The sequence below is a fragment of the Jaculus jaculus genome, chromosome 6, assembly GCF_020740685.1.
Source record: "Jaculus jaculus isolate mJacJac1 chromosome 6, mJacJac1.mat.Y.cur, whole genome shotgun sequence".
NCBI lineage: Eukaryota > Metazoa > Chordata > Mammalia > Rodentia > Dipodidae > Jaculus > Jaculus jaculus.
Window position 1 is genome coordinate 158,934,418 of NC_059107.1, and position 25,836 is coordinate 158,960,253.

At 47.5% G+C, this 25,836-nt stretch overlaps 3 protein-coding genes across 3 annotated transcripts in view; 2 read left to right on the plus strand and 1 right to left on the minus strand.

Moving 5' to 3' along the window:
- Positions 1 to 715: 715 nt before the first annotated feature.
- Positions 716 to 6,339, minus strand: Snu13 (small nuclear ribonucleoprotein 13). Its single transcript, XM_004650350.2, has 3 exons — positions 6,228 to 6,339; positions 3,302 to 3,422; positions 716 to 1,086 (listed from the first exon to the last, which is right to left on the minus strand). The coding sequence occupies exons 1-3, from the start codon at positions 6,228 to 6,230 to the stop codon at positions 824 to 826; spliced, it is 387 nt and encodes a 128-aa protein (XP_004650407.1). The 5' UTR covers positions 6,231 to 6,339; the 3' UTR covers positions 716 to 823.
- A 3,428-nt stretch (positions 6,340 to 9,767) lies between these two features.
- CUNH22orf46 (chromosome unknown C22orf46 homolog) lies at positions 9,768 to 16,704 on the plus strand. Its single transcript, XM_045152268.1, has 4 exons — positions 9,768 to 9,983; positions 12,424 to 13,498; positions 13,661 to 13,847; positions 13,905 to 16,704. The coding sequence occupies exons 1-4, from the start codon at positions 9,768 to 9,770 to the stop codon at positions 16,702 to 16,704; spliced, it is 4,278 nt and encodes a 1,425-aa protein (XP_045008203.1).
- A 3,788-nt stretch (positions 16,705 to 20,492) lies between these two features.
- The window catches only part of Mei1 (meiotic double-stranded break formation protein 1), a 103,797-nt gene continuing 98,453 nt past the window's right edge, over positions 20,493 to 25,836 (plus strand). Inside the window, exons 1-3 of the mRNA XM_045152828.1 lie at positions 20,493 to 20,660; positions 24,232 to 24,355; positions 25,346 to 25,396. Of these exons, the coding sequence (XP_045008763.1) occupies positions 20,493 to 20,660; positions 24,232 to 24,355; positions 25,346 to 25,396 (343 nt within the window). The remainder of the gene's footprint in view (positions 20,661 to 24,231; positions 24,356 to 25,345; positions 25,397 to 25,836) is intronic.

A 25,836-nucleotide genomic window follows, 5' to 3' on the forward strand; every position in this document is an offset into this window, starting at 1 on the left:
TCCACGGTGACACTGTCCAAAGTTGCCATCATTCGAGAAATGCTAAGCACATTTTAAGTATCAGTTTAAAATGGAATATGAATATATTTATTAGGGTGCTCAAAAAATGAGTTGACACACTAGCACTCTCATGTGAGAGTACATTTGACCCATACGGTGGCAGCAAATGGTACCCAGAAGAAACCCCCACTCTCCAGAGAGGGTGTTCCCGAAATCCTGTGTCTTGGCCATAGCCGCCTTAGAACCCTTCATTTTTGCCCTTGACACTCTTCAAGACCCAGACTAACTTCCTTGACCCTGTCCCAGTCAAACCCACCCCAGCAACAGTCCTGCAGAAGAGCATCTCTTTGGCATGTTACTGCCCTGCCACCCTCAGTGGCAGTTAGGGACTGTGTGAAAAGATCACATAAAGCACACAGGAGTACATCAGGGAATGGCATGATGCTTGCATGAGCCTCACACTGTCATCAATCATGTACTTCCTTCTCCAAGAGGTCGATGTTTAGTCCTGTCTTGCTCTGCACACAGGAGGAGTTAGTGGATGCAAAGTGTAACATCTCTGGCTTAGTCAGGTTTCTGGTTCTTCCTGCTAATACATGGTAACATTCTGCCTATTTTAGGCATTTGTTCATTTTTCAAGAGAGATTAAAGGGTGGTAGACTTTTGACACAATGAAGATCACAAAAGTAAAAACCCTAAGACAAAAAAGCCCATATACTGTCGTACATTATTTTATAAGAGAGGGGCTGAAAATACTATATGCTAACACAGACAATATGATACACAAGGGGGAGGGTGTCAAGGAATGGGCAAGGCCACAGGTTTAGACCAAGAGCCTTTCAATAGACTGCTGAATGGACTGGATCTGCTGCTTGAGCTGAGAGCCTTCTTTGATGGTGACAGAACAGGCAATGACAGGCCTGGAGACCCCACAGGCCCGCCCTAGGGCCTGCTTGGAACGCACAAACACATAGGGGACATTCTTGTCTTCACACAGAAGTGGGAGGTGCAGGATGATCTCCAAGGGCTCAGCATCTGCTGCCATCACGATGAACTCAGAGATGCCCCTGTTCAGCGTTTTGGTGGCTGTGGAGACAAGGACATTTTTTGAGGCCAATTGGTGACATGGAACTTGGGCAAACCAACCACAAACAACAGAGTAACAGGTGCAAGAAAACTGGACAAAATGCCTAGGCATATCCAGCTTTCTGCCTGGAGCAGCTGTGGGATGTAAGAGGTCAAAACAACTAGTCACCCCAATGCCTTTCTCAAACCCTACAACACCCAGAAGCTGACTTTTTTCATCTCTGCCACACGTGTCCAAGTCACCCTCATCTTGTGCCCAGTCAACTGCAAGAGCTTCCCCACAAGCCCTCAGCAGCACCAAGCAGTGTCGTGCAGTGTCTCACTCTGTAGCCCAGACTGGCCTTGAAATCACGGCGACACTCCTACCTCAGTGCTGGGATTAAAAATGTATACCACCATTCCTGGCCTCTCTAGTTTTGATCGGCCACCAAATAAACCTGTTCTCTGCTCAAGTATCACGTCAGAAGACTGAATTTATACAACATGATAAAAATGAATAGTTCAAACGGAGGGAAAGGACAGAAAATATTGTTCCTCCTCCTTGAACCCTAGTGAACAGATTCTGACTCTTCATCCTAGGCCCCGTCTGTTATCCTGGCTCCACATGGTGAGCACAGCACAAGGCACAGCAAGAAGAACCAAGATGGCTCTATTCACATGAGGGCCAATTCAGGCCCTCAGCCACCCAGCTGACTGAACGTGCTAGGTCAGCTAGGTGAGAGGTAGGTAGGCCCTCCTGTCACTGCCATTCTACACCTGGCCATAGTTGCTGCAACGTGAAAAGCACCAGACAGATGCTGGGCCATGGGTGGGGCTCGGGGGATAAAGTGCCGACCCTGCATGTGGAAGAACTGTTCCCAGCACTGTGGGAAAAAGACACAAAACTGATGTGCTCCGACTTTTCAAGTTGTTCTCATTATTCCTCCAAAATCTCAATCATGATCAATGCCTAGTGCTTCAGTTAGTACCTTCAAAGACAACAGCTAACTACCTGATATTAAGGGTATTCTTTATTTTTTTTTGGGGGGGGGGAACAGAAACATCATGCCTTTTTTACTGGTGGCCCGGAAGAGAGAGCACAAGTTACTACATAAAATCCTGCTAACTGGGCTGGAGATGGCTTAGCAGTAAAGGCACTTGCTTGCAAAGCCTAAGGACCCAGGTTCTATTTCTAGTATACACACATAAGCTAAATGCACAAGGTGGCGCATGTGTCTGGAGTCTATTTGCAATGGCTTGAGGCCTTTCTCAAAATAAGTAAATAAATATGTTTTAAAAATCCCACTAATTAGCCAGGTGTGGTGGTGCACGCCTTTAATCCCAGCACTCGGGAGGCAGAGGTAAGAGGATTGACATGAGTTTGAGGCCACCCTAACACTACAGAGTGAATTCCAGGTCAGCCTGAGCTAGAGACCCTACTTTGGGAAAAAAAAAAAATCTCATTAATTGCCTTTTAAGTGGTTCCACAAAAATAAATACAGGAGAAAGATGGAATGCTGGTCCCATTGGGTGTGGTGGCACATGCCCATAATCCCAACACTTGGGAGGCTGACACAGGAAGACTGGAAGTTCAAGGTCATCCTTGCTACACAGAGTCTTAAGGCCAGCCTAAGCCACATAAAACCCTGTCTCAAAACAAAAATGCATTTATATATTGAGAGACCAAGAAAGCAATCACACCAAAATATTAACAATTGATGATTCTAAAAAATAAATAAAGCACATTAGCCTTTAGCATCTAATGTCAAAATGCTGCTTTTAGCTGGGCGTGGTGGCGCACGCCTTTAATCCCAGCACTTGAAGACAGAGGTAGGAGGATCGCTGTGAGTTTGAGGTCACCCTGAGACTACATAGTGAATTCCAGGTCAGCCTGGGCTAGAATGAGACTCTACCTTGAAAAACCAAAAAAAGCAAAACAAAACCCAAAAAACCCAAGCTGCTTTAAAGTCCTTTCACTGACTGACCACAGCCAAGAAAAACTAGGCTGCAGTGGTTAGCCCAGCTATTTAGGACTGCTTGCGCCCAGGAGTTTGAAACCAGCCTAGGAAATACAGCAAGATCCAATCTTCTTGAGAGAGAAGTGAGAAGGATGAGAGAGGAAAAACTATAATATACTAAAACCCTGCCCTTCTTTAAACTGGAAATCTAGAAAGGAGGCCCCAGATGTAAACAGGTGCCTTTAGCATCCCCTAGTAACACCCCGTGGTTGCCTTACCCTCATTGGCTCCTTTCCGAAGCTGTTTGTAGTTACACGATTGCTGAACAAGGTCCAGTAGTTTCTTGGTGAGGTGGGCGTCTGCCAGGGGATAGGCCTTTGGATTAACATCAGCCTCTGTCTATGGGGGAAACAGAAGCATCAGTCACACTGAACTGGAAGCTGTTTGAGACAAACTGAGAGACCAACCAAAAGGCAAGTGATGTGGCTTTGGGCAGAGTGCCTGCCTAACATGCAGAAAACCCTGAGTTTGGTCCTCAGCATGGCACAAACTGGGCATGGTGGTGGATACCTGTAATTCTGGCACTAGACCAAGTTCAGTCATCCTCAACTACAGAGTAAGTAGTAAGGCCAGCCCAAGCTATGACTCTGTCTCAAAACCAAAACACAAGCTAGGTGTGGTGGCACAAGCCTTTAATCCTTTACTTCCAGCACTTGGGGGTGGGGGTGGGGGCTGAGGTAGAAGGATCATTGTTGAGTTCGAGGCCAGCCTGGGACTGCAGAGTAAATTCCAGGTCAGCCTGGGCTAGAGTGTGACCCTACCTCGAAGAAGAGGAAAAAAAAAAAAAATCCCACTAATCTACAACTGAGACACAGTGGCCTGCTTGATTCCATTCTATCACACCCATTTCCCGAAAAACTACTTACTACTCTGGTCAAAAGGGAAGGTAAGTATTATATAGCCTAATGTATACTAAAGCTTGTATTTTTCTTTCTTTACCACAATGATTGGTAGTGGTACAGCAAAGAATTATACACAAGCTCCTACGGTTCATCATCTACTTGCATTTCATGGAAGTGATTTTTATTTTTGAAATGTATTTATTTGCAAAGGAGGGTGGGGAAGAAGAAAAAAGAGAAATGCGTGTGCCAGGCCCCTAGCCAATGCAAAAGAACTCCAGATGCCTGTGTCTTTGTGCATGTGGCTTTACATGGGTACTAGGGAATTGAGCCCTGGTAGTTAGGCTTTGCAAGCAAGTGTCTTAACTACTAAGCAATCTCTCCAGCCCCAGAAATGATTTTTAATTTGGGATTTTCATCTATAAACTGGGTATGGTAGTGCTTGCCTGTAATCTAAGTACTCAGTGTATTCAAGGCCACCTGAGCTATAGTGAGACCCTCAAACAAAACAAGCAAATAGGAAGCCTATATTGTTTTTGTTTTTGCTTCAGGGGCATTTTATTTAGATACCTAAATACAATTAGCATAAAAAGAAAAACAGATGTTCAGAAGCAATGTACAATGAAAAAGAAATCAAACCAGCTACTTTATCATGTATTTCCTCCTCTTTAAAACTGTACATTGTATTTATTTACTTATTATTTTGGGTTTTTTTTTTTTTTTTTGAGGTAGGGTTTTTCTCTAGCCCAGGCTGACCTGGAATTCACTATGTAGTCTAAGGGTGGCCTTGAACTCATGGCAATCCTTCTACCTCTGCCTCCCAAGTGCTGGGATTAAAGGCGTGCACCACCACGCCCAGCTCTAAATATGAACTTTGACTTATAAAACTACAGCACTTAAGAGTCCACATTTTTAATTTTCCTCCTTTTGTGCCTTCTACTTGTCCTCCACCATGTCAGCAACACCCCCTATGCTTATTACATCCATCTCTTGACTGCACCAGAGATCACAACACTGACCAGGCCTGCTGTCAAAACTCTAGGAGGATCTCAAACTCAAGACAAGCCTGTCGGGATTACACGGTGTGTTCCTAGGAAGTCTTGGCCACAGTATATAAACCTTTCTCAAAAAGTATGTGTCTACTTACTATTTATCTGTGTTGGTCAATGGTAGTCAACTAACTTAAAAAAATCAACCAACAGCATAATTCTCTGAACACATCCCGATCCTTAAGCAATGATTAGGTACTAAGTATTACATCATTTGATCTCACAACAGGCTCAAGTATTGCTATTCCCATATTGCAACCGATGAAAACTGCTGCCAAGTTCACATTGTGAGCACTCTATTCCACAATTTTCCAACGAATTGTGTTAAGTTCTGGTTTATGAATTTCTCAAGCTCTAGCCTGGCAAAATGGCACACGCCTTTAATCCCAGCACTCGGGAGGCAGAGGTAGGAGGATCGCCCTAATTCGAGGCCACCCTGAGACTACACAGTGTATTCCAGGTCAACCAGGGCTAGAGCGAGACCTACCTTGAAAAAACAAAACAAAGTTTCTAAAGTTCAGATTAGGCCATGTACTAGCTTGTAAAACGGTGTGGAGGTGGGCGTGCAGGAGTCACCCTAAAGAGAACCAAACTCTGTGGGGTAAATAAGGAAAAATGAAAAGGCTTTGCAAGGTCCCTTGCTCCCTTCCAAGTGCCAATCTAGAGTAGCCGCGGCAGGAAACACGAACTGGAACTCAGCATGATTACGAGCTGACAACCACCAAGTTATCACGCTCACACGCGGCGCTACCCTCCTCCATGCGAGGCCACCGACTCACAGCAGACGCCTTCGCTGGGCTTCGGGACTGGGCCGAGGCCGCTGCACAGCTCCAGATTTTAAAATCTCCTTTAAGCGCCTGGCACGTGTTAGTGCCCGGCGGGTACAAGATACAGTCCCACGCAGGTCTCCCTCTCCCGAACCCGGGAACGCGTAGGGGAGACGGATCCGAATCCCGTGGCTTAACTGCATCCTCCGCGGATTGTTATAAATCATAATAATAATGAAAAACGGATGAAGGCAAGCTTTTTTCCACCCAGCTTTCTACGGGTTCCCACGTGGGTTGGCCATTCTCTCCCACGCTGGGCCAGGCCCTCTCGTCCGCTCCCCGCGGCCAGTGAGCCCCGGAGCGCGGCGGCCTGGACCTCTGGCCTGCCGAGCGCGCGCGCGACTGCGCGAGTTCGAGTCCAGCCCGGGCTGCTGGGCCCCGGAAGCCCGGACTCCCGCCTCCCGGCGCCCGACCCCGGCACGCACTCACCATGGCTGCGGTCGCCGGCCTCGCCACCACACCAGCGCAGACTACCGCCTGGAGAAGCCTAAACGCCGCACGGATGAAAAGGAGCGGAAGTCGCCGAGCGCGCGGCAGGAAGCGGAAGTGACGCCATCAGGAGCAGCCGGGGAACCTCGCCCCTAGAGGGACCGGCTCCGGTAGCATCTCGGTGCGGTTCAAGTGGCATGCCCTGCTTTTTTTTTTTTTTTTTTTTTTTTTTGGTTCCCCTTTTAAAAATTTCATTTATTTATTTAAGAGGGAGAGAGGAGAGAAGAGAATGGGCGCGCCAGGGCCTCCAGCCACTGCAAACAAACTCCAGGTGCATGTGCATCTGGCTTAAGTGGGTCCTGGGGAATAGAACCTGGGTTCTTTGGTTTTGCAGCAAGCGCCTTAACCCCTGAGCCATCTCTCCAGACCTCTATTTTTATTAGCGTTCTGGTATAAATTATCTGCCAAAACTGTATTAACATTCGGAAAGTAGCATACTGATCAAGGAGCTTGTTTCTTTGTTTGAAGCAAAGCTGAAGTTTTATTCAAAGCTGTGGGGCAGAGGGGATCCATCTGAATCCTACACTTTTTTTTTTTTTTTTGGTTTTTCAAGGTAGGGTCTCCCTCTAGCCCATAGGAATTTACTATGTAGTCTCAGGGTGGCCTTGAACACACTGCCATCCTCCTGGGGAGTTGGAAGCTGGAGGATCAGAAATGCATGATTATCCTCATCAACATAGAGTTGGAGGCCAGTCTGGGATACATGAGACTCTGCCTCTAAATAAATAAATACAGCTGGGAGAGTTCAAGGCCAGCCTTGGCCACATAGTGAATTTGAGCTACATGATATTGTCTCAATTCAAAATAGGGGCTGGAGAGATGGCTCTGCAGTTAATGGCACTTTTTAAAAAATTTTTTTTCAAGGTAGGTTTTTACTCTAGTCCAGGCTGACTTGGACTCACAGTGATCCTCCTACCTCTGCCTCCTGAGTGCTGGGATTAAAGGCATGGGCTACTACACCAAGCTTTTTTCTTTTTAAGATTTATTTTTATTTATTTGAGAGAGAGATAGGCTGAGAGTGGGCGTGCCAGGGCTTCCAGCCTCTGCAAACGAATTCCAGATGCAGGCACTACCATGTGCTACCGGCTTACAAGGGACCTGTAGAATTGAACCTGGATCCTTAGGCTTCACAGGCATACGCCTTAACCACTAAGCTATCTCTCCAGCCCTAAAGGCACTTTTTTTGCAAAGCCCAATGGCCCGGGTTTCATTCCCCAGTACATACATAAGGCAGATGCACAAAGTGGTGCATGCATCTGGAGTTTGTTTGCAGTGGCTAGAGGCCCTGATGAGCTTACTCTCTCTGTCTGTCTCTCTTCTCTCTCTCTCTGCTTGCAAGCAGATAAATAAATAAACCTAAAAAAATAATGTAAAGATCTAATGGTTTATACCTGTAATTTCAGTAAGCCAAAGATCTGGGAATCTGAGACAAGAAGTTTGCTGTGAGTTTGAGGCCTTCCTAGATTACATAGTTCCAGAGCAGCCTAGACTAGAGGGTGAAACTGTCTCAAAAGCAAAAACAAAGGCTGGAGAGATGACTTAGTGGTTAAAGGTACTTGCTTTCAAAGCCCAATAGCCCAGGTTCAATTCCCCAGTACCCACATAAAGCCAGATGCACAAAGTAGTGCATGCATTTCGAGTTCATCTGCAGTGCCAAGAGGCCCTAGTGCACCATTCTCTCTCCCTTTGCAAATAAATAATAAATAAAATATTAAAACAAACAAAAAAACCCAAGCAAACAAAGAGCTTTCTGGAGCCACAGTTCCTCAAGTCTTATTATGGCACCAACCTACGTAATTTTTCTTCCATGGACCTCTTCCCTATCTTCATATTATTCAGGTGGATCCTTCTCAGGCTACACTGCCAAGGCCAGCCTGGACTACATGAGACTTTGCCCTACCATAAAAGATCCAGTCATGGCTGGAGAGATGGCTTAGTGGTTAAGCACTTGCCTATGAAGCCTAAGGACACTGGTTTGAGGCTCGATTCCCCAGAACCCATGTTAGCCAGATGCACAAGGGGGCACACGTGTCTGGAGTTTGTTTGTAGTGGCTGGAGGCCCTGGTGCACCTATTCTCTCTCTCTCTATCTGCCTCTTTATTTCTCTGTCTGTCACTCTCAAAAAAAAAAAAAAAAAAGAGAGAGAGAGAGAGAAAAGAAAAAGAAAAAAAGATTTGGTCAGTTGCTACCAATCTAATTGTCAATCAGTATAGTAGTTATTCTGCTGTTATGGAACATTATAGAAGTTATTCCTTGGGGCTGGGAACATGGCTCAGTGGTTAAAGGCACTTGCTTGCAAAGACTGATGCCTTGGTTCAATTTCCAACCACTTACATAAAGCTGGAAGGGCATTTGCACCAGAAAAAGACCCTGGCATACTGGTCCCCTCTCTGGCAAATAAATAATTTTAAAAAGCTATAGGCATCATTGTGTAATTTTCAAAAACAAAAGTTATGCATCAAAGCTGGGCGTGGTGGCACACGCCTTTAATCCCAGCACTCGGGAGGCAGAGGTAGGAGGATTGCCATGAGTTCAAGGCCACCCTGAGATGACAGAGTGAATTCCAGGTCAGCCTGGACCAGAGTGAGACACTACCTCGAAAAACCAAAAAAAAAAAAAAAAAAAAATTTCTTTTTGAGGTAGGGTCTTCCTCTAGCCCAGGCTGACCTGGAATTTGTTCCAAGCTGGCCTCAAACTCAGTGATCCTCCTACCTCTGCCACCCAAGTGCTGGGATTAAGGGTATGCACCATCACACCAGGCTGTTAACTTTCTAGAAAAAATTATATATATATAATTTATTTATTTTGAGAGAGAGAAAGAAGCAGAGAGTGAGAAAGAGATAGAGAGAATGGGCATGCCAGGGCCTCCAGCCACTGCAAACGAACCCAAGATGCATGTGCCCCCTTATGCATCTGGCTTACGTGGATCCTGGAGAATCAAACTGGGATCCTTTGGCTTTGCAGGCAAACACCTTAGCCGCTAAGCTATCTCTCCAGCCCCCTGTAGACTCTTTATAATATAACCATTAGTCTCCTTTAAATTCAAGTACTCTGCATACTTTTAGTTTTTATGAATTTTCAAGGAATCCCCCTAAAATATTTGACAACTACCTCTTGAGCATAGATGTGGAGTGAAAGGCCAAAGGTCAGGGGTAGGCTGCTCAGGCTTGATTGGCATCCAAGTTGTTATTTAGATATTTGACCACTTGGGGGCATGACCTGCTAGCCTGCTGCTGTGGAGGACTTCTTGTCTGAGCCAGGTCTGGCCTGGCCTGGAGGTGACCTGCACTGAGACTGACTGCCTGGGACTTGTAGTTGGACCTGAAGGCAGGACATCAGGCAGCTCCACTGTGAGGTGGCCTCTGTGACAGAGGTGTCATGAATGAGGTAGGGGGTACCTCACCCCAAACTGGCTGGTTCTGCCACACCAGTGCTGCCTTCCCGCTCCCTAACCATCATCCGCATGACCTGGACTTTGCCATGTTGCTGCCACCATTGGGTGCCTGTGTCGTGGTGGGGCCATTCCGGGGCCCTGAGTGGGAGCCCGTGCAGGGCTTGTTCTCCCGGCACGGAAGCTGCAGGGATCCCTGGTGCTGCTGCAACCTGCTTGTCCTCTGCCTCTTCCTGATCTGGCAGATCCGAAGGTATTGGTACCAGGTGACCAGGACCTGCTCCAGCAAGAGGAATGCCATCAAAGTAAGGGTGCCCCTCAAACTCGACCCCCTCCTGTTAGCATCCTGACTACCACAGTCACTTGCTGCACATGGACCCCGTGTGTCAGCCGTGAACCAAGGAGTAGCCCAGACTGACCAGTGTGAGCATTGTCCAGGAGCTTGAATGCACTCTGTAGCCCCAGACAAGCCTTGAGCTACCAGGTGTCCTCCTTCCTCAGCCCCTCAAGTTCTGGGACTTGTCAAGTGCCAGACTTTTCTCTCTAGTTTTAAAAACGCTTACTCTTAGCCAGGTGTGGTGGCACACGCCTTTAATCCCAACGCTAGGAAGGCAGAGGTAGAGGATTGCTGTGAGTTCAAGGCCAGCCTAGGACTACAGAGAGTTCCAGGATAGCCTGGGCTAGAGTGAGATCCTACTTCAAAAAAAAAAAAAATTCCGAAGCCATAAACACAAAAGCCCAGCACTTCAACGTCCTGGGTTCAAACTTCAGCACTGGTAAAAAAAAAAAAAAAAAAAAAAAATTATCTGCAGTCCCCAAATTGAGCACACAAGTCTGCTGATTGCGAACAGTGTAGACCTGTGGGAACTGAATGGCAAACATTCCCCTGTGCCAGGCTAAAGCACAGCATTATGCCTGTGAGCCAGAAACTCAAACCATACCATAGCTCCTTGCTGCTACAATCCCTGCATTGGTGCCTGTGGATACACTCCCACTCAACTCAGGACAAAATCAAAGCTAACCACAAGTCCAAGGCCAGTTTCTGACATCTCTCAGTATTCTTTTCATTGATTCCATTCTGGCCATAGGAGCTGCTTTCTCCTCTGTCTCCTCTTCTTCCTTCTCTTTCTTCTGAGGAAAACCTTGAATTTTTTTTTTTTTTTTTTGAGGTATAGTCTCACTGTAGCCCAGGCTGACTGGAATTCACCATGTAGTCTCAGGGTGGCCTTGAACTCATGGTGATCCTTCTGCCTCTGCCTCCCAAATTCTTGGATTAAAGGCATGTGCCACCATGCCCAGCATTTTTTTTTTATTTATTTGAAAACAGAGAGAGAGAGATAAAGAAAGAGATAGGAAGCAGACAGAGAAAGAATGAGTGCTCCAGGGCCTCTAGCCACTGAAAACAACTCCAAACACTTGTGTCCCCTTGTGCATCTGGCTTATGTGGGTACTGGGGAATTGAACCTGGGTCCCTTGGCTTCACAGACAGGTGCCTTAACCACTAAACTATCTCTCCAACCTTTCTTTCTTTTCTTTTTTTTGGGGGGGGGTGTTTGAGGTAGTGTCTCTCTCTAGCCCAGGCTGACCTGGAATTCACTATGGAGCCTCAGGGTGGCCTTGAACTTATGGCAATCCTCCTACTTCTGCCTCCTGAGTGTTGGGATTAAAGGCGTGCGTCACCATGTCCAGCTTCAGTTTTTCTTTTTTAAAGAAAACATTTGTAGGGCTGAAGAGATGGTTTAGCAGTTAATGCATTTGCCCGAGAAGCCTAAGACCCATGTTCAACTCTCCAAGTACCATGTAAACCAGACACACAAAGTGACACAGACGTGCAAGGTTGCACATATGCACAAGGTGGCACACACATCTGGAGTTCGATTGCAGTGGCTGGAGGCCCTGATGTGCCAATTCTCTCTCACTCACTATCTCACAGTAAAAATAAAAGGGCCAATCTGTTGGGCTTTCCTCAAAAAAAATTTCTTTTATTTTTTTTTAATTTGAGAGGGTGCATTAGAGCCTCTTGTCACTGCAAATAAACTCCAGGCACATGTACCACTTTGTGCATCTGGCTTTACGTGGGTCCTGGGGAATTGAAGCCTATCAGGCTTGCAAGCAAGTGCTTTTATTTATTTTTTTGTTTTGTTTTGTTTTTTGAGGTAGGGTCTCACTCTAGACAAGGCTGACCTGGAATTCACTCTATTCTCAGGGTGGCCTCGAATTCACAGCAGTCCTCCTACCTCTGCCTCCTGAGTGCTGGCATTAAAGGTGTGCACCACCACGCCCGGCTAAGCAAGTGCTTTTAACTGCTGAGCTATCTCTCTAGCCCCAACCTTGAACTTTTGATCCTTCTACCTCTATATCCTGGATCCTTGGATTACAGTTAAATGACAACACATGCAGTTTATGAAGTGCTGGGGATCTAACCCAGGGCTTTGGGCATGCTGGCAAACAGTCCACCAACTGAGCTATATTCCTAGCTCATGTTATGTTAGATCTTTGGTTATTGACTTTTCCAGGTGTACAATAGAGCTCCCAGCAGGGGATTTTGTCTTGTTCACATTGGTACCCTCACACCCAGAACAGTGTCTGGCTCAGGACAACCTCTTAGTTTTCCTGGGGTGAATAGATACCACTTGCCGTAGAGGAAGTGACTCCCCATTTTGTGAGCCCAACCACCCTCTTGTCTGTAGTGAGTATGAGGTGAGCTATGTGCAAGAACTTTACTTTTCAGTTTCTTCTTACCAGGTGCCATCACAGAAGTGGGCAGTGCCCTCCACCAGACATGAAACTTCCTTCAGGACGGTTCCTGAGCTCCTCTTAACTCCTGGCAAAATCGGGGACCTGGATGTTCATGTTCATCAACGGACACCAAAACAGAGATGGGGATACCGGTGGGACCTCCGGCAGCCGTGGCCCCGGTGCTTGCTGCCTCCACAGACCTCATGTCAAGACCTTCCTTGGGGTGTTCACATTTCCTCTGAGCCCATCTTTTGTACGTCTTCCTTTTCAAGTTCCTGTCTTTTCCCTCAGGACAGTTCTTGGGAAACATGGCAGGTTCCCCGGAGCCTTGAGAATAGCCAAGCTCACCCTTCCCCAGACACATGCCAAAGAAAGGAGCAGCAGCAGCTGGTTCCCTCCTGGGAGACGGCGGTGCCAGCAGAGCCGGCTGTTAGAATGAAGGGCCGCCCCACCTCCACAACCTTACCGATCTCTCTCCCAAACCTGCATTCAGCTCAGAGCCTGAAGTCCTGTGTCAGAGAGTTCCTGCCTGATCCTCCTAACCAACAAGTGAGAATGCCCACCTGGAAGTCCTGGGGTAGCCCACCACAGCCCAAGGCACCATGGAATGAAAGCCAGATGATAGACAGGAGATATAGCAAAGAGAGCCAGGCCCTAAAATGTATAAACCAGACTGAAAGCAGAAGGGAGGGTGCTTGGGAAATCCAAGCCTCTGGAGACCAACTCCCAGTGAACGCTAGAATGGAGGATGGTGCAGAGGCCAAGACCCTGAGGCACAGAAACCAGAGACTAGTAATATGTGAGACTGGTGATGAGAACCTGACACCAGTTGGGGAGAACCGGGTCCAGAAGGGAGTTGAAAACAGAGTCCAAACTGGAAAATCATGGAAGAAAACCCAGGGGGAGTCTGGCGATAGCAACCCATCTTCCCAGGCTCACATGGGAAGGAATCAAGAACGGTTAAGATCTAAAACTGACACAGCAACTCAGACAGCAGAATGGGGGAAGCAGGATAAGAGTGAAGGAAGGACTGCTGCGGGGACCCAGGCATCTGAGAAGAAGAGCGAGAAAGAGACCAGAGGTGAGGAAGAGGGAGTGGTCCAGGCCCGAGTGCTGGGAAAACAAGGCTGGGCTGGAGGTGAGAATAATGAGTTCCAGGCACTAGAGCTGAGGACACAAGACCAGATGGGAGGTGAGGGTGACATGCAAACCCTGACATCTTGCAGGGAGAACCTGAGAGCAGCCAGACAACAGGATGATGCAGAGTCCCAGACCCCAGAGTGGGAGAAACAGAGATATACTAGAAATGAGAATGAGATTCCGACACCAGCCGGAGAGGAAGAATGGCCGCGTGGAGGTGTGCAAGCCCGGAAGGTGCAAGCAGCTAAGAGAGAGAACCAGACCCTACCAAGACATGCAGCTCAGGTGCTGCAGGACCATCATGACCTGGGACGAGGCGAGGGCGCTGGAGAACCTCAGACTCCTAGGATGAAGCAGTTCAGGGAGATAAGAGAAGAGGACTGGGTGGTGATCCAGGCACCATGGTGGGAAAGCCAGAGACTACTAGTGGGTGAGATTCACAGAGAATTCACCGTACAATGTTGGGGAAATCAGAGCCAGGCTAGAGGAGAATACATGGCAGAGGTTCAGGCACCAGAAGAGAATGACCAGCGAGGTGACGGAAAAGAGAATATTGCAAATACCTTCACACCTGAGGCTGAGAATCAGGGACACGTGAGAGGTAAAGCCCATGTGCAGACGTACTCTGCAGAGAGGGAGAACAAGGAACGGAATGCAGAGAATGGGACAGACACTCAGGCCTGCGGGAAGAGGAACATGGGAGGGGGTGTTAAAGGTGAGGATACAGAGAACCAGGAGCTTGCAAAAGAAGATCAAGGTCTTCTGGGGAATGAATTTCTTGAAAAGATCCACATACCAACGTGGAAGGATCAGGAAGTTATTAGAGGCAATACTAGCAAAAATACCCAGGCACCCGAGGCAGAGACCAGGGAAGAATTAAGAAGTGACGCTGAAATCGGCGCAGCAGAGAGTGAGAAAGAAGAGCAGGTTCAGGGTGGGTATGGTACAGAGATTCAAATGCTAGCCTTGAGAATCCTGAGAATTGCTGGAGGAGAGAGCGGTGTAGGGGCCTGGGCAGCCAGGAAAGAGAGGCAAAGCCATTTAAGAAGTGAGGTGGGGATGAGGACCCATTGGTCAGAATGGAAGAACCAGGCGCAGGAGGCGGGTGAGGGCAGAGTAGAAGTTCAAGCCCCAGAGAAGAGAAGCCAGCAAGCACTTGGAGGTGAGCATGATGCAAAGACCCGGACACCCGAGAGAGAGAACGGGGGACAGTTGGAGAGTGAACTGGGAGGGAGCTATTCTCCAGGGCAGAGTTGCTGGGAACCCACTGGAGGAGAGAACGCTGCCACTGCCGAAAACCAGGCATCAGAGAAGAGAAACTGGAGAGTGGCTGGAAGCGAGGATGCCAGAAAGATCCAGAGGCTTAGGAGACAGAAGCAAAAGCTGTTAAGAAGTAGAGTTAATGGGAAGAGCTACTATTCATCGGAGTGGAAGAACCAGCGGCATTTTGGAAGAGGGAACGGTGCAAAAACTCAGATACAAAGGAAGAGGAACCCAAGAAGGCGCACAGGAGGTGGCAGTGTAAAGACCCAGGCCTCTGCGAGGGATGACCACGGGCAGTCAAGACGTGGAAGTGACGGAGAGATGCAAAAGCAACGGTGGGGAAAACAGAGCAAGGGTGCAGATGAAGGTGCTGCGGTACCCCAGGATAGAAGGAGCCAGAGAAAACACGGAGCTGAGAGCGCTGGACTGTCTCAAGCACCTGGGAGAAGAGATAAGGGTCTGGCCAGAGGCCAGGATACTGCCATGGCCAGTTTCCAAGGTGACTTCTCTGGGGCCGAGGGGCTCACATGCAGGAAATATAACCTGGCCCAGCCCCCAACCCTCACTGTCTCTGGATACGGGGTCCTGGAGCCCAAGCAGACAGTGGCTGTGACCGGTGTAGACTCTCCTCTCTGTCCTGAGAGGAGTCCCCATCCCCACTGGGGTGAAGTTCTCATGCTGCATGGTGGGAAGGAAGGACATCTGACCAGTCAGGGCACTGCCCGCTCCTGGAAGCCCAGAACTGTGGTCTGTCCAGCCTCCCAGGAGCCCAAGGGGCCAGTCCTCAAGAAGAGCAAACAGCTGCTCCTGGAGAGTCTCATGCGGCGGAGGGCGGCCCACCTGCGCTGGGGCCTGCCTCGGCGCATCCTGGAGTCTTACTTGCGCTTTCACTTCTTAGAACCTTGCTCGCTGCCCCAAGCTGGGGTAAGGCTGTCTGAATCAAGCCCACACCAGGAGCTCCAAAGGCCGGGGGAAAGGCGTCGTGAGGGTCAGAGCTCCCTGCTAGGCCTTAGCTCTGCAAAGAGGTCCCAAGGTGTTCCAGCTCTTGAAAGAAAAAGCTCAAAGCTCCCCAACCAGGCCAGGGCTCTGGAGAAGAGGTCAGAGCCAATGGGCAATTCCATCCCAGGAAGGACGCCCAGAATCAGGCCACCAGGAGGAGCCAGAGCATCGCACATGGAGGAAGAACTCCCTAAGGGACCAGTCCTAGCCTCCAGGAATCCCAGGCTGGCATCTGAGTCTCCCAGCTGGTGTGGCCCAGGAAGAAGGGTCCGAGAACCTTCCAGTAAGAACAGCAGGGCCAGGGGGATGATCAGACCTGGGGTCTCCCCAATGGCAGAGGCAGAGAGGGCTTCTAGCAGAGCGAAGGTCCCAATCTCTACAACTGGCCCCGGCGGCAGGAGAAAGGAGGGCGCCCTGTGGGGGACCTTGGAACCCTCCAAACCCCACCGTCAGCCGACTTACTGGAGAAATGGAAGCCTGGAGCCTGAAGAGGACAGACGGGCCTGGCAGCCACCTTCCTCTTGGTTTGGACATGCATCCAGAACCAGAGGAAGTGTCCACTCTGCTGCAACCAGGCTGAGCATGACTCTCCTCAACAGGATGCCCTGGTCCCCACAGCCCGCCAAGCCCCGGAGCTCAGTCCCTGACCTCTCCCTGCCACATTCAAGAGGGGACACCATCAGAGGCTGCACTGCTCTGGGGAGGGACCACCAGTCTCGGGGACACCCCGGCGCTGGGGGTCCTCTTCCTACCACAAAGAGCCACCAGGGGCAGGAGGCACCTGGGATCCCAAATGGGGTTCTACGGAATCCACCAGCCTCACAAAAGTTTGGTTTAATGAAGTATCTGAGATGTTTTCTCGGCCAGCATGGCTTTAAGAAGTAGGTCACAAGCCCAGAGTCCTCAGGACATGTCCGAGAAGGCCGTTTACTTCCACAGCCTCTAATAAAATTGGTGACCTGAGCCTGGAGGGCTTGGATTCTCTCTCTCTTTTTTTTCTTCCAAGATAGGGTCTCACTCTAGCTCAGGCTGACCTGGAATTCACTATGTAGTCTCAGGGTGGTCTTGAACTCACGGTGATCCTCCTACCTCTGCCTCCCGAGTGTTGGGATTAAAGGCATGAGCCACCATGCCCAGCTTGGTTTAGAGTCTTTTGACATGTTTTGTGAGTGCCCCCTTTTTGGATTTAGGGTACTTTGTGAATGGGATAGAAGCCACTTGTACACTGTGGTTTTGGAGGTTTGGGAGATGTATGTCAGCCCAATATGAACCACCCCTCCCATCTCCAGCTCCTCATTATAGAGTCCTCTGAATTTTTTAAAAAAATATTTGATTTACATTAATTTATTTGAGAGAGGTATATATGGAGGGGGGGTAGAGGGAGATATATTGGGTGTGCTAGGGCTTCCAGCCACTACAAATGAACTCCATTGTTCATCTTGTGCATCTGGCTTACCTGAGTCCTGGGGAATCAAACCTGGGTCCTTTGGCTTTGCAGGCAAGCATCTTAATCACTAAGCCATCTCTCCAGCCCTGTGTTTGCTTTTTGAGGTAGGGTCTTACACTAGTCCAGGCTGACCTAGAATTCACTATGTAGTCTCAGGGTGGCCTTGAACTCATGGCGATCCTCCTACCTCTGCCTCCCCAGTGTTGGGATTCAAAGCATGTGCTACCATGTCCAGCTCAAACCAAGTTTTATTGAGAAGTAAAGAATTTCCTGCAGCAGAGAAGGGTCCTGAAACTGGGTTGCCCCATTCTTTTTATTCTTTTGAGGTAGGGTCTCCCCGTAGCCCAGAGTTGACCTGGAATTCACTATATAGTCTCAGGGTGGCCTTGAACTCATGGTAATCCTCCTACCTCTGCCAGGCTTCCATTCTTTCCTTTTTAAATTTTTAAAGATTTTATTTATTTATTTGCCACCTTGTGCAGCTGGCTTATATGGGTGGGTCCTGGAGAACCTGGGTTCTTTGGCTCTGCAGGTAAGCACCTTAACTGCTAAGCCATCCCTCTAGCCCCCCCTGACTGAATTTTATTTTCATTTATTTATTTGAGAGCTACAGGCACAGAGAGAAAGACACATAGAGGGAGAGAGAGAGAGAATGGGCGCGCCAGGGCTTCCAGCCACTGCAAACGAACTCCAGACACGTGCGCCCCCTTGTGCATCTGGCTAATGTGGGACCTGGGGAACCGAACTGGGGTCCTTAGGCTTCACAGGCAAGCGCTTAACCGCTAAGCCATCTCTCCAGCCCTGAATTTTTTTTTTAATTTAATTTATTAGTTTTCTTTTCAGTAAATACAGGCAGTTTGGTACCATTATTTAGGCTCATCTGTGATCTACCCCCTCCCATTAGACCCTCCTTGTTAATGAAAATGGGTCGTGCATTGTGGAGTTAGCCCCCAGTTATTGGTATGATAAATGTCTCTGCAAATCATGACCCAACATGTGACTCTGACATTATTTCCACCCCCTCTTCCGCAAGATTTCCCTGAGCCATGTTGGGTTCATTTTTGTCTGCTTCAGTGCTGAGGTGTTGGGGGCCTCTGAGGCTTTGGCTCTCTGATTTGGTAGGAGTTGATTTTTCTCTGCGTTGATCTCCTTCCCCTTTGTGCTGGTATCCGGTTCACAGGAAAACATCACCCTTGTTTATTTCGCCAGTTGTCCTTAGTTTCAGTTGGGCCCCTTTTGAGGTATGTTGGGGCAGCTCTCTTCTTAGGATCTGCATCTATCTGGAAAAGAGAAGCAGATTCTCCCAACAGAGAGTAAGTTAGCACCCGAATTTTTTTTTTTTTTTTTTGAGGTAAGGTCTCCCACTAACTCAGGCTGACCTGGAATTCACTGTAATTTTAGGGTGGCCTCAAACTCCTGGTAATCCTCCTATCTCTGCCTCCCAAGTGCTGGGGTTAAAGGTGTGTGCTACCATGCCTGGCCTCAAATTTTTTCTTTTCGAGGTAGGGTGTCACCCTGGTCCAGGCTGACCTGGAATTAACTCTGTCATCTCAGAGTGGCCTTGAACTCATGGCAATCCTCTTACCTCTGCTTCCCGAGTGCTGGGATTAAAGGCGTGCACCACCACACCCGGCTAAAAAGATATTTTTAAAATTTTTATTTTTTTAATTTTTATTAACATTTTCCATGATTATAAAATATATCCCATGGTAATTCCCTCCTAAAAATATTTTTTAAAGTACTTAAATATACATTTCTCCAAAAATTTATAAATGACCAGTAAACATGAAAAGATGATCAGGGGCTGGAGAGATGGCTTAGCGGTTAAGGCACTTGTGTGCAAAGCCTAAAGACTTGGGTCCTATTCACCAGGACCCATCTGGAGTTTGTTTGCAGTGGCTGGGGGCCCTAGTGTGCCTATTCATTCTCTTTCCCCCCTCCCTCCCTTCCTCCTTTCTCTCCTAAATAAATAAAATATTTGAGCCAGACATGGTGGCGCATGCCTTTAATCCTTGCACTCGGGAGGCAGAGGTAAGAGGATCACTATGAGTTCGAAGCTACCCTGAGACTACATAATGAAATACAGGTCAGCCTGAGCTAGAGTGAGACCTTACTTTGAGAATAAAATAAAATAAAATATTTAAAAATAAAGATGATCAGCATCACTAATTATTAAAAGAATGGGGGTTGAGAGATGGCTCAGAGGTTAACGCACTTGCTTGCAAAGCCTAACAGCCTGGGTTTGATGCAGCCGGGTGTGGTAGCGCACATCTTTAATCCCAGCACTTGGGACACAGAGGTAGGAGGATCACCATGAGTTCGAGACCACCCTGAGACTACATAGTGAATTCCAGGTCAACCTGAGGTAGAGTGAGACTCTACCTTGAAAAAAATTAAAAAAAATAATGAAACCCAAATGCACAGAATGAGGCATGCGTCTGGAGTTCATTTGCAGTGGCAAGAGGCTCTGGCATACCCATTCTCTCTCTCTCTCTCTCTCTCTCTCTCTCTCTATCTATCTATCTATCTCTATCTCTATCTCTATACCAGTTGTGGTGGCACATGTCTTTAGTCCTATGTAGCCCTTGGGAGGCAGAGGTAGGAGGATCGCCATGAGTTCGAGACCACCCTGAGACTACATAGTGAATTCCAGGTCAGCCTGGGATACAGCGAGACCCTAACTGGTAAAAACAATAAATATATATAAGCAAACTGGACTGTGGTAATAGGAAGTATCAGGGGTCCAAGGTTCATTCTCCGCTACATGCAGTGTTCCAAGTCCAGCCTGGGCTACAAGAGAGCTTGTCTCAATAAACAAGATAAAAGAGAGCAGAAACAGACTGTTTCTCCCTCATAGCTACTTTCTTTTATTTTTTCCTGTCTTTAATTTTATTTATCTGCAAGCAGAGAGGGGGTGGGGGAAGAGAGAGAATGTGCACACCGGGGCTTCCAGCCTCTGCAAAAGAACTCCAGGCGCACGTGCGCCTTGTGCATGGGTCCTGGGGGGTCAGACTGAGGTCCTTCGGCTTCCCAGGCGATCGCCTCCACCGCGAGGCCGCCTCCCCAGCCCCGGGCCGCTACCTCGCGCACGCTCCTCCGCGCTCCGCGCGCCCCCCGCCCGGACCCCCGCCCCCCGCCCCCCGCCCGCGAGCTCGCGCAGTGAGCCTCCGCAGTGCGCACGCGCGCGCCGTGTTCCGCGCGGGAAAACCCCTGAGGCGGCGCGAGGATGGCGGCGCGGCCGTCGGCGGCCGCGGGCCCGGTGGGCAGGGACGGAGAGGCGGCGCTGCTCGTGGAGAGGACTCACTACCGACACGACCCGCGCTGGCTGCTGCCCGTGTCCCCGCACGTGTGCCTGGCCTGCGCCCTGGAGCTGCTGCCGGAGCCCGGCGTGTCGGTGCGGAGCGGAGCGGGGCCCGGGCGCGGGCGTCGCCCTCCTCGCGGGCGGCCCGAACGCCTCCCGCCTCGGCCTCCCCCGGCCGGGACCGGGAGCCGCGCTTCCCCTCCCACCCCGGCTCAGCTCCCTGCCCCTCGCCTTTATTTATTTATTTATTTATTTATTTATTTATTTATTTGCTGGTTTTTCGAGGCAGGGTCGCGCTCCAGCCCAGGCTGACCAGGAATTCACTCTGTAGTCTCAGGGTGGCCTCGAGCTCACGGTGATCCTCCTACCTCTGCCTCCTAAATGCTGGGATTAAAAGTGTGTGCCACTGAACTAGGGATACTCCTACCTCAGCTGGGATTTTTAGGCCTGCATTACCAGCTTGGGCTTCAATGCCTTTCTTTGCTCTTTTGAAAATCATTAAAACTGGGAATATATAGCTCAGTAGTAGGGTATTTGCTCAACATAGGGAGGCCCTGGGCTCAATCCTCAGCACCACACTAAAAAAAAAAAAAAAGTTGTGGGGTATGGTGGATCAAGTCTGTAATCCCAGTGTTTACGAGTCTGAGCAGAAAAATTGCCATGAATTCAAGGCCAGCCTGGTATATCTAGTGAGTTTGAGGCCAGCTTAAGATACTGAGTAAGACAGTATCCAAAAAAAAAGAAAAAAGTAAAAACATTTCAGAGTAAATTCATTACATATTAGTGTAAGCAATTTGTATATATAATATTTATAACTTTAAAAATATTTTTAAAGATTTATTTGATAGAGAAATAGTCAGGTAGAGAGAAAGAGAGAGAGAGAAAGAGAATAGGCACACCAGGGCCTCTAGCCACTGCAAATGAACTCCAGACACATGCCCCCCCCTTGTATATCTGGCTTATGTGGGTTCTGGGGACTCAAACCTGGGTCCTTTGGCTTTGCAGGCAAGTGCCTTAACCCCAAGCCATCTCTCCAACCCAATATTTATAACTTTTAAAAAATATTTATTTGCTGGGCTGGAGGGATGGCTTAGCAGTTAAGCGCTTGCCTGTGAAGCCCAAGGACCCCGGTTCGAGGGTCGGTTCCCCAGGTCCCACATTAGCCAGATGCACAAGGGGGCGCACGCGTCTGGAGTTCGTTTGCAGAGGCTGGAAGCCCTGGCGCGCCCATTCTCTCTCTCTCCCTCTGTCTTTCTGTGTCTGTCGCTCTCAAATAAATAAATAAATATTTATTTGCAAGGAGAGAATGAATGAGAATGGGCACACCAGGGCCCCTTGCCACTGCAAAGAGCACCAGACATGTGTTCCTTGGTGAATGTAGCTTTACTTGGGAACTGAACCAAACCAAACAAAACAAGCTGGCCATGGTTGAGCATGCCTTTAGCCCCAGCACTCAGGAGGCAGAGAGGTTGGAGGATCACCATGAATTTGAGGCCAGCCTGAGACTACATAGTGAATTCCAGGTCAGCTTGGACTACAGTGACACCCTACCTTGAAAAACCAACCAACCAAAAAAAAAAAAAAACAAAAAAAACAAACACCCCAAACAAAACAAAATTATATTTTACCAAAACAAAATAGATAATGAAAGGAATAGCTTTGTTCTATGTTTTTTTTTCTTTAAATTTATTTATGAAAGATAGAGGCAGAGAGAGAGATAGAGAAAGAGAGAATGGGCATACCAGGGCTTCTAGCTGCTGCAAACGAACTCCAGGTGCATGCACCACCTTGTGCATCTGGCTTACATGGGTCCTGGGAAATTGAACATGAGTCCTTTGGATTTGCAGGCAAATGCCTTCAGTGCTAAATCATCTCTCCAGCCCACGTTCTTTTTTTTTTTAATATTTTTATTCATTAATTTATTTGAGAGGGATATAAAGAGGCAGAGTTAGATAGAGAGAGCGAGAGAGCACACCAAGACCTCTAGCCACTGCAAACGAACTCCAGAAGCATGTGTCACCTTGTGCATGTGTGCAAACACCTTGTGTTTACATGGGTCTTCGGGAATCGAACCTGGGTCCTTTGGATTTGCAGGGAAGTGTCTTAATTGCTAAGCCATGTCTCCAGGCCCCAAGTTCTTTTTTATTTTATTTTATTTTTTGAGGTAGGGTCTCACTGTAGCCCAGGTTCATCTGGAATTCACTATGTAGTCACAGGTTGTTCTCAAAGTCACAATGAGTCTCCTACCTCTGCCTCCTGAGTGCTGGGATTAAAGGTGTGTGCCACCATGCCTGGCTCTCAAATTCTTTTTCAAAAAATACTTTATTCATTTGAAAGAGAGTGTGAAAGAGAAAGAGGCAGAGAGAAAGAGAGAGAGAGAATGGACTCACCAGAGCCTTTAGCCACTGCAAATGAACTCCAGACACATGAGCCCCCTTGTGCATCTGGCTTTATGTGAGTACTAGGGAATTGAACTCAGGTCCGTAAGCTTTGCAAGCAAGCACCTTAATGGCTGAGCTATCTCTCCAGCACCTGAGCCATCTCTCCAGCACCTGGAGTTCTTTTGCAGTGATTAGAGGCCCTGGCATGGTAATTCTCTCTCAATAAATAAATAAATAGACAATAAATTAAAAAATCTCTGAGCCTCCAGTTTTCTCTTCTCCAATTTGGTGATATCTAGTTTTACTTGCTTCACCAAGTTTAATATGTTATTTATTTATTTGCATGCAGAGACAGAGTGAGAAAATGGGTGTACCACAGCCTCTAGCCACTGCAAGTGAACTCCAGATGTACGCACCACTTTGTGCACCTGACATTATGTGGGTACTGAGGAATCAAACCTGGGTTGTTAGGCTTTGCAGGCAAGCACCTTAACAGCTGAGCCATCGCTCCAGCCTACTTCACCAACTTTAAATGTGCTGGTGGTACCTGCCTTTTATGTCAGCATTTAGGAAGCTGAAGAGGATTGCCCTGAGTTTGAGGCCAGCTTGGGCTAGAGTGAGATACTTAAAGCAAAGCAAAGCCAAGCAAAACAAAACAAAACCAATAATAATAATAATGAAAGATAAAAAAGACCCTACCCACTTTGGACTGGTGATACAGCCCAGTGGTAGAATACTTGCTTAGCATATGCAAGGTCTAGGTTCAATCCCCATTTCTGTCAAAAACACACACACACACACACACAAAAAAAAAAAAAAAAAAAAGGACACCATGTGTTGGCTAGAAAAAAGAAAGCATCATTTGTAAAGAATAAAGTGCTATGTAACTATATGGTAGGGACAGCAATTCACGTACAATTGTATGAACACATGACTTCCCCAGTGTTAGAAGGATCTTGTTCACGCTTCCTCATAGGGAGTATGGGTCTCACCACAGTTCAGATGACCACTGTGATACTAACTACCTTGTAGTTATATAGAAATTACAGTTGCAGCTGGGCATGGTGACGCACGCCTTTAATCCTAGCACTTGGGAGGCAGAGGTAGGAGGATCATCGTAATTTGAGGCCACTCAGACTACATTACATAGTCAGCCTGGGCAGACCCTACCTCAAAAGAAAAAAAAAAAAAAACAAGAAAGAAAGAAAGAAAATTATAGCTGTTTGCACTCAGAATGACCAGGACTTGGTTGCTATTGAATCTTTTTCTTCCTTTGTTCAAAGTTGGTACGCAAGAAGCACGTGTTGTTCTGCTTTCGAGATGCCCTTGTGAGGCACACCTCCTTGGTCACACAGCTGGTGGCGCAGGACCAGAGAGTCTGCATCTACTTCATAAGCATGCTTTTTGGTGAGATTCAAAGGGAAAATTGGCATGAGTTTTGCATTTGTAGTGTGACTGTTTGGCCTTGGGGTTTTAGAAAGATGATTTTGGACTTTGGTTTTTACTGGAGCAGTTTGCTAGTAAATGGTCATTATTGTGGAGATATGCCCCTCTTTTTAAGCTGCATGAATCATTTCATAGCGACTGTCCATACTAGATCCAAGAGGTTCCTAAAAGTGTAGAGATGAATATGGGAACTAGATGGCCCTTCTGCATCCAGTACAGAGTTTTCACAGTATTATTCAAGTCCTGGACTGGAGCCTGCTGACCTTGGTGTGACCCTGATCAAGTTACTTCCTTTCTCCTATGCCTAATTTCTTCATATGTACAATGAGATGGACTGCATTTTATCTGAGGTTCTTTTAATATGATTTTGATGTTTAGTAAGTCCTTTGGGGAAGAAGATATTTAACTTGTATTGGATGTTTCTCCATGTCAAGGCGTTTTAGGTTTTTAGCTACCTAGTCCTATAGCTACCTATAGTCCTTTATAGGAGATAGAATGACCTGTGACTTTCAGGGAGGTTCTAGCTAACAAATAGTAATGCTGGATATTTTTACCCTAGATCTGTCAGACTCCAGCACATGCTGTCCTTCTGCTTTGCCACACTGACAGTCCTCCTGCTAAAGCCAGAGTGGTCATTGAAAAATTTAGGTGATTGCCGGGCATGGTGGTATATGCCTTAGATTAAAGGCACTTGGGAGGCAGAGGTAGGAGGATTGCAGTGAGTTCAAGGCCAGTCTGGGACTACAGAGAGTGCTGAGTCATTCTGGGCTAAAGTGAGACCCTACCTCGAAAAAACCAAAAACAAAAATTTTAGGTCGTTGGTGCTAAGGGAGAATTTAGACAAGACATTGCTTAAAACAGCTAATTTTAGAATGATATTTGCTTTTGTGGAATTGTTTATTTTAAAAGAGATCTGTTAACAACCCTTTTATCACCTCCCTCTGCTTCAAGGGCTGTTATGCAGTGTGGAAGATAGGAGCATAACAGATCTTTGTATTGAAGGTAAGATGCAATCATGTGTTTCTACCATTTGAAGCTGGGAGAATTTTAGCCTGAACTGCAGCTCTTGTTACTTGAGACTTTGGTGAAATCACCCATTTAGAAATAGATAAGGAGAACTCAGATTATAAATAATTCTACATTTCCTTTTTGGGCATCTAATAGGTACCTCATTAGGTTTTAGGGATATAGATGGAAAGATGTGGTCTTAGGGATATAGATGGAAAGATGTGGTTATTGGCCTTTAAGATTTTACAGTCTGGGGGTTGGAGAGGTGGCTCATTGGTTAAAGGCACTTGCTTGCACATATTCAATTCCCCAGTACTCATGAAAAGCTGGTGCACAAAGGCACGTGAATCTGGAGATAATTTGCAATGGCAGGAGGGCCTGGCATACCCATACTCATTTTTTTATGTGTCTTCCTCTTTATCTCTGTCTCTCTC